General features: G+C 37.4%; 1 protein-coding gene across 2 annotated transcripts in view; it reads right to left on the reverse strand.

Moving 5' to 3' along the window:
• The window catches only part of LOC106871285 (NEDD4-binding protein 1), a 14,666-nt gene extending 6,425 nt beyond the window's left edge, over positions 1-8,241 (reverse strand). The window contains exons 1-3 of one of the 2 annotated variants that reach the window (XM_014917656.2): positions 8,060-8,241; positions 6,859-7,089; positions 1,161-2,521 (exon numbers count right to left, since the gene is read on the reverse strand). In XM_014917656.2, coding sequence (XP_014773142.1) covers positions 1,161-2,521; positions 6,859-7,062 — 1,565 coding nt within the window. In that variant the 5' untranslated portion in view covers positions 7,063-7,089; positions 8,060-8,241. Of the gene's footprint in view, positions 1-1,160; positions 2,522-6,858; positions 7,604-8,059 lie in introns of those variants that run through there. The other variant, XM_014917655.2, reaches the window with a different exon arrangement.
• Between the last annotated feature and the right edge of the window lie 821 nt (positions 8,242-9,062).

The raw sequence follows: 9,062 nt of genomic DNA on the forward strand, positions 1-9,062 counted from the left end.
GACACATGCACATATATATACACTGTCCTCCTAACACAAATCAACAATGATGAATCAAATTGCTATTTCAGTCACTGACACATACATTGACAATTTGCTGATTTCATAAAAGCTGTAGATAAAGGTCAGAATTGTTTAAGAGTAATCAGTGTAAATGGGGGGGGGGGGCACAGGTGAGAATATAGAGCAGGTTATTGATTCAATTTAGCTTTAAGTCAGCCCTGATTAGGCACACCTGATTAAAGCTGTTGTAAGCACAACCATCTTGTAGTCATCTTCATGACTACATTGTTTAGTGTGTCTTTATTTAAGTCAGTAAGGAGTGAATTAAGAGATGTTTGGCTGCTATTTCTAAGATACTTAAACACCTGTACAGTGAATCTGTCTTTCTTGTTGGCACATTGAAAGCCAGGTGATTAGATGAAAGAGATAACAAGTTTAAATAATTAAATAAATGAACTATACTAGGGTTAACACAGGAGACTGAAGGCTGAATGTTAGTATTATGTTCAGTGTTTGCAGATCCTTACAACCCCCAGCAACATTGACATGTATGGTATATATACACATGTATATAACAAACACACACATATACACACTCACACATACATGTATATACAGATGTTTTTGTGTTCTATAAGTGAAATGTGGAGGAAACAAGATTATAGAATGTTTATGGCCCCGGGATGGAAGGCAGTGCTCATGATCCTTTATATGGCCTCAGTGACTGGTGGAAGGGATTTTCAAATTGGGGCTTGACCCCCAAATGCTTATAACAGAACGAATATGGATTCTGCTAAAGACACACATGGTCCCAGGTGGGAGCATTAAACCAGGCTTCAGAATAAATTTACCCTTTGTGAAGGCCATGATGGGAATTAAAAGAGGAAAAAACCAGAACAAATACCACAAGGTATCCAGCTTGATCTTACAGTTCTATAATCCACCATCCTGGGTTGTTATTGACTCCAAAATGGTGGAAGACAAACTAGACCAGCAGGATTTGAACAAATAAAGTGAGACATTCACATTGTTAGAGGGTAAAAGTAATTAAACTCTGGAAAGGTGTGCTGTAATTAGAGTGGAGGGTGATGAAGTTATTTGTGGTTAGAAGAGAAGTATGGAGAAGATGACTAACAAAATAATAATAAAGTACTTACGTCATTGCTATATTACTTCCATCGACAACAATATATCGCAGTTTGTCATTCACAACAGGAGACATTCCACTGTTTGGAGAACCAGTATCAATTCGTCCTATCAAAGGTTTCGGTTGCTGAACGTTGGAAGCTGTCCGTCTGTTGTCTGATTGTGCTACAGGAATATTTTTGGATTTTGCCATAGAACCTGAGGTAGAGGAAGCTTTTGGTGGAGTTCCTTTACAGCATGGAGTATATTGGTTATCAACATCTCTATTGAGGTAAAGCTGGTGACCAGGAATCTGTGGATTAGCGTTAGCAACGGAAGGGAGGATGTCTCTGTCAGTGCCAAGAAGAGGAGGAGGTTGAGGGTAAAGTGGGTATGTTGGGGAAGGATTTGCAAAATTCTCTGGTTGTTTGGAAGTTTTCTTCTTTGTTTTCTTCATTTTCAGATGTTCAATCTGTGGAAACGGCTGCTGTTGAGGAGGCGTCACGGGGCAACTCTTACCATTTAAAGTGTGTTCCCGTAGACATCTTTGCCGTGCCTGATTTCTCCTTTTCAGTTCTTCAATAGAAGACAGTTCTGATTCTTCTTCATAGTCATTTAGTAGCATTTTCACATAACTATCTGGCAGTGATGACTTGGCACCCAAATTCGATTCTGTCGCATGAAATTCTTCACAATCACAGTCTTCAGTTTCAGCAATCTCTCGATCTTCTTTGATGCTATTCAACAACCTGATGAAATCAGATGGTTTTGTGTCTTCAGAAGCAATCTTTAGAGCATCCTGAATATCAGGATCTTCATGACCAATTTGCTTTGCAAGATTTCTGAAAAAATCCAAACGTTCTGCAGAGAGTGCCTCCTTTCTTGATGGTAACGGTTTATTCACCAACAGCTGCCCATTGACAGTGTCACATTTTGGAGGGGTTGAAGAAGCTCCATTACTTATCACCAAATTCTCTAGAAAATGTTCATCAGACAGTTTGCAGTTGGCATCATTATCAGACCGAAATCCTGAGCTTGCAATTAAGTCTGGCAATTGGACGTTGTTCTTCATTATTGAATTAACAATAGCAGAATGGTCTATGGACAGTGCTGAAGACCTGAAGCTTTTAGATTCATCAATGTCCCCACTTTTGAACTGAGGTGGAGTCAGCTGCTGGTATGGCCCTAATTTGTCTTCAAGAATAGAGAGAGCAAGTGCTACAGACAAGGAAGAGCCACAAATTTTGAGGAAGTTGTCACGGTAGAACTCAATATATGCTCGTGTCTGTTTTTCTATAGTTTCGAAATATTTCCAGCTTGAGATGGATTGTATTTCCTTTGCAACTGTCATGTATTTTGTCTCAGCTGGGTCTGTGATAGCAAGTATATATTCCTGAAATTACAATTAATGGAATTAATTTTTAAGAAAACAAAATCAATCAACTCATCTTCATAATAACTACAGTTCTCATCTTTGCAGCAAAACGGGAGGAGAACTCATTCGGTTGTAGGAGAAACCGATTTCATGTTAGTTCTCCACACACACACATCAGCCAATCATAGTGGCTTTCTGAGGACACTTAATGTGCTTGGAAACAGCAGCCAATTCTTCCTCAGATCACATCTTACTGTCTTAAAAACTGAATACCACAAAGAGCAGTGTTGTGTTAGATGTACAAAAGGAGCTGACCTTTGACTAAACAATACTGGCTACTAAGGCATACAGGACAGACTGACCTTTGCCTAAACAACACACAATGGCTCCAGGACAGACTGACCTCTGCCTGAACAACACACAATGGCTCCAGGATGGACTGACCTCTGCCTGAACAACAAAACACAGTGGCTCTATGACAGACTGACCTAGGGCTAAACAACACCAACAAGAACATACAAGATGTTGAATTGATATAAATCCCTTACATGAGAAGAAATAGCGTTGGTTATTTAAAGATCCTAACAAACTATATATGAAGTGCTGCTGTACAGTCAGTTAAGTTTGTTAAACCTTTTGTCAACTGGGTCCAATGGACCAATTTCAGTTTTTTCCACTTGCTTTTTCCTTCTGTTTATATTTTTTGATTCTGTTGACTTCTCGTGACTCTTATTTCTTCTTGACCCTCTTTCATTTCCCAAATGCAAAATTTTCAGTGTATTTATAAAAGCTAGAAAATTTCACTTTATACATTACTGTATTGGTACACTGGATCCTTGAATTAAATTTAAACAGTTTTTACTTCAAATTTTTAGAAATCTTTACTGATATCTTACAAGATGATATTCATCGTAGCTGATATTATCTCCTTTATATAATTTTTTAAAATCATGTTTATTAAATTCCTTCTTAAATTGAAAGACTTACTTCTGTGCTATATCCACCTCCATCCTTTATATATATATATATATATATATATATATATATATATATATACACACATATATAAAGTGAATTGCCACATCAAAGTTCCATATTACTACTAGTTTAGCACCATGTAGATCTTCTGCCAGCTGGTTATCAGTACAGTGCTGCACCCTATATACTGCTAGCAGGGGGGATCGAACCCCTACCATCCTCTAGCAGGCAACAGGGTTGCAAGACTGTCTCTGTTTCAAGCTGGTTGGCTCATCCTCAGTTGCAAGCACCTGACCGCCAGGGTAATAGTCAAGGTACACTCCAGTGAGCAGAGGATGAGCTAACCAGCTCAAAAACTGAGTCAATCTCGCAATCCTGTTGTCTGCTAGAGGATGGCAGGGGTTCGCTCCCCCCTGCTAGAAATGTATAGGGTGCAACACTGCACTGATAATCAGCTGGCGGAAAATCTGCCTGGGGTTAAACTAGTAGTAACATGGAACAGCTATTTTGATGTGGTGATTAGTGTGAGGACCATGTACTACAATGGCTCAAGATTCAAAGGCCCATAGTCATTTAATATCTTGCCAAAAAACCAATCTGGGGTAGGGGTGGATATTTTCAAGAAACAACTTGACCTCTTGCTGTCTACAGTCCCACATGAATGAAGATCACAGCAAGAGAATCAAAAGCGGGCAGCAATATTGAACTCCCTCCCTCACCAAAAACCAATCACAAAAGAATGGCCTTTGAAGATGGTGATAATACTGGCAGTGCCCCAGCATGGCCACAGTCTTTGAGTTGAAACACTTAAAAGAATAAAAGTGTTTAAAATGTTTATCTTTCATGTGATACAGAAATACTGGAAGCAGTGGACAATCCCAGAATGGAAGGTCACTTCATCAAGTATCATAAACGATGGGATGGTCAAGTCTTCTGACCTGATGAGTTCTTAGTTCCAATAAGAGTACTTTATGTGTCCTTGAACATCAGTAACGATCACTAGGAGCATGTCACATTGAAACAGAAGCAAATGGTGATCTGTGCTGAGGAAGAACACCCTGCAGTTTGAGAAAATTTAAATGGCTTATGAAACAGTGAAACATAATGCCAGGAAAGGTACTGGGTGTTGTGTATGATAGAAGGTCTGGGAAAGTTCTCACCTGCACAGACTGTGGCCACATTACACTGCTAAAGGTCAAATTTGTTATTCATAAAAGGTCACTTATCAGAAGGCCGACATGGAATCCTGCTCATATGTGTACAGCCCTAACAACCCTCAGACGTTCACTGACGTTCTTTATGTCCAGTTATGCTTAACTATTACTGCTGCTGCTGTTGGGTGTAAGCACTGATGAAGAGATCCTTGACAAAATTCTATGCTATTTTGGCAAGGACTAGTGACCAAGACCTTTGGAAATACGCTGTGCGTGAGAAGACCCAGCTAGCCAAGTGAGACCATAATCCGTGGCCTCTGCAAGGGGTGTAACCAGCCCACTTATTCGTACCTTTACTTCATTGGACACTAAACTCTGCTTGCAAAGACCTGTTGGGGCAAGTGAAATCGAAATTGTAATTGAACCAAATTCGAGGACTGGCACCCATGCTAGTGGAGCGCTAACAGCACCATCCAAGCGTGATCATTGCCAGAGCACCTGTCTGGCTTCCATGCAGGTGGGATGTAAATAGCACCATTTGAGCGTGATCGTTACCAGCGTCACCTTACTGGCACATGAAAAACATTCGAGCAAGGTCATTGCCAGTGCCTAATTCCCTTTCTACTCAGAAATGGAACTGGTAACTTCTACTGTTCCCTGCCATGGGTTATCATCAAACATTCTCATTTGAAACTGCTAATGGACCTTGACTACAACTTTATAATTTATTTGATCATGAAACTGTGTAACACATCGATTTCACTCTGATTTTTTGACAAACTTGAATGCATTAATATCCTCTATTCAAGATATTACTTCATTTTTTAAAATATTTTTCTAACTTCTCCCTCTCTGATGAAGGTATAATTAGCTTATGGAATCCTAACTCAACATCATGTTCCACATGTTTGACTATTCTAGAAACAACTGTAAAAGACTCCCTGATTATATTTCCTGTCTAATATTTTTGAGCGATCCCAAATGTTTTGATTTTTCGTTTCCCCACCTCTCACCCCATTTTAATCTATATCCACCCGCTCAAGGAGAAACCACTTCTAGCCACATCTGACAGTCAGTCTCAACACTTTTTAATTGCAGTTTAAACCAGAGTTTTAGTGGTAAACCAAACTGAGCACTTAAATTACATAACCGTTACATTATGTTGACGAAAACTCTTATTATATTGTCTATGTATGAAGATATAAATGAAACTGCGAACCTCAACTAACAAATCTCTCTCAAACCAGACCATATGTCTTAAAACATTAGATATTATTTAATGATATATACACAAACATGGGATGATCACAGCTGGAGCGTCTCTGACCACAGATCTGACCTAGGACTAAACAACACGCAGATTCAAACTCTAAACTCAAGCAAACAAAAACATATAAACATGTGTATACAAAGATATATACGCAAGAATTTACACCAGTTTGTATATATATATATTAAATGGCAAATCTAAAGATATGCGTATATACATGTATGTATAAATGTGTGTGTTTGTTTATGCCGTTCACCTGCTTATGTAAAATAGTTGATGTTTAACTCTAGATTGATCCCTGACTGAGCATACCTATGATTGAGAGCATTCCAACAATGACCATCCCGTCTGTTTTTAATGTACATGGGCCCAGAACTATTATTTCCAACGTGTCATATTTTTCTAAGACAGAACGGCGAGAATTGAAGGGCATTTGACTGCTATTTCTAACAGAACGAGCATATCAGGAAGATATCCACATGGTGGGAGTGTTGTATACCATACACACACGTGCGTGTGTGTGTTTATATATATATATATATATGTATATATATATATATATATATATATAGAGAGAGAGAGAGAGAGAGAGAGAGAGAGTATTCACACACACCGAGAAACATATACACACAAACACACAGACACTAAAACATACCTATACACATACATACACAGAAATATATAAACATGCACATGCATAGTAAGTATATAAACTTATATACACACACACAAAAACACAATATATACATAAACATGTATATACACTGAGGACGAGAGAGAGAGAGAGAGAAAATCATTTATACATGTAAACGTACACGCAGAAATATATATATATATACATAGAAATATACACACAAAAACACATACATAAACACTGGAATCTATATACACATAAATATAAACAAACTTATGATAAACAAATATATAGACAGAGAGAGAAAAGTGTTTATTACCTTGGCATTTCGACAGTCCTCCTCTTCATCACCTTCCACTCGGATCCACTTGAAATTTTTATTTTTGTTTTCTTTATTATTCGATATCGTATCATATAACTTAATATTGAAATAATTCTCTATTTTAGATCGATTTTTCTCAATTTCATTCAAATGTTTATTTTCCACAATGAAGTCGGCTGCCTTGGTCAAATTCTGCGCCATTTTCACTTACAACAATGGGATTGTGTGCTTTTAGAGAAATATAAACAATAATTGTAAAATATATCGGCTAGAGATTTATATCAGCGTAAAAATTTCATTGAAAATTTACAACAATATGAAATGGAATATTTTTCAAAGAAAAATGTGGATTTGTTTTTTGAAATTTATTTTAAAAATTACATCAGCTAACGACTGGCAGTTACGGATATTTCTATTTTCGTCGCTGCTGACTTCCTGCTTTATATTTAGATAGTCAAGAGAAGATAACTCTGTGTGCCATTGCTACTGCTCATGGTGATAGTGATGATGTTGATTGTAGGAACGAAAACAACAGCGTCTGACTTCCTTTTTTGTGTGAGCCCGTTACTTTACTTCCTGTACCTACCATACGGTACTGTCAGGTTGATACACCTGTCATTTAGTTTATTATTTCTGAATGTGTACCTGGTCTCAGGTCAGATACGAACCGAGAATCTTTATCTCTAAAACACTTGATGACGTTCGATGGTTGAAGTCATCGAAATATTATGTAAATAATGTTGATATTAAGATAATAGTCCCTGTGGACTGTTAACCTCATTTTCACAATGTCTATTCCTAATAAATCAATTCAGACAAATCGTTAAACTGACATCTGTTTGTTACAATACAAATCTCTTCTGTAACTACTTATGGCAGTTATGGACTATAGCGTACCGGCTTCATTTTGGCAAATTCTAGTTTTCTTTCAGTTTTGAAAATTAGCAAAAGCAACTAATAATTTCTTTATTAACTACTTATTGTTGATAAAACCTCTCTAGACGGTATAGTGTGTTATTGCACAAAAGCCTGTGAAAGTAAAGTAACGAAAGAAAAAATCCATACAAGGAATAGTTCTTCAAAAAGGAGCAGAATTCTGGAAACAACCTCGAAATCACAGAGACCCTAATTCCTAAGGCAATTATAATTTTAAACAAATGACAAACATTTTATATAAATAATAGAAAATATTGCTCACATGTAAGAAAAGGAGGTCGTTGGGTTAGCACGAGGAGACTAAATGAATGTTGAGTTTCCAAATACAAATCTTGCTACTTTTATATAAGGGGAGGCTAAGTTTGTGATATATATATAAACAATGACACAATAACCTAAGAGTTCTAGGTGAAGTAAGATCAAAAATAAAACTGAGAGCTAAAAGTCGGGGAAAATACCAATAAAAGCGAAATTACTGGCCGAAAATTCTCGAGGGGCGGGGATGTAATTTTGCGAAAGCGAATTACTGTTTCTTCGAAGTGGTTTCCTGACGCAATACACTTAAGTCATCTAAACCCATCCTTTAACTGTTGACAATCCTGTCACAATTTATTTTAGTGCGTCACATGTAAATGGAAATTACAATACAATGACCTAGTATATACATATATATCGAGGCACTTAAAAGGTAAGGCACCGGGTTAGGTCAGAATTAGTTTACATACAGAGTAATTATAGACGAATAGCAACATTGGTACAGAAGTACTGGCAGAAGGATATTCAGGTTATGTATACAGTTAATTGAACCCAAGTGAGTATATCATCAGCCCGTCGGCTAATTCAGAAACGTACGTTTTACTAAATATACAGTCCTTAATATACTTCGGAACACGCAAGGGGCGGGTTCCGAGAAAGGTGTATCATAAATAAATAAATAACGACCCTTCGTTTGTTTTGTGTGTGTGTGTTTCCTCTATGCATAGCCAAACCGCGAGATCAATCTGTACCAAATTTGGCATGAAGGTTTTTCATTACTCGGGGAAGGTTCTAGATGGTGGAGGGTTAAAATTTGGCCCTTGGCCATACAGGTGGCTGTAGCTCCCCCACCCCCCAAATGGTGGTTTATAGTCAAGATTTGACTGCTATTTTTAGCGTGGCGGTATCTCTTAGATACCCTAAATTATAATTTTAAATAATTGTTACCTTTGATAGTTTTTATTCCCATACTGGCCACTTGATAAAATCGATATTTAAATATCGATCTT

This window comes from Octopus bimaculoides, chromosome 20 (genome assembly GCF_001194135.2).
Source record: "Octopus bimaculoides isolate UCB-OBI-ISO-001 chromosome 20, ASM119413v2, whole genome shotgun sequence".
NCBI classification, from domain to species: Eukaryota; Metazoa; Mollusca; class Cephalopoda; order Octopoda; family Octopodidae; genus Octopus; species Octopus bimaculoides.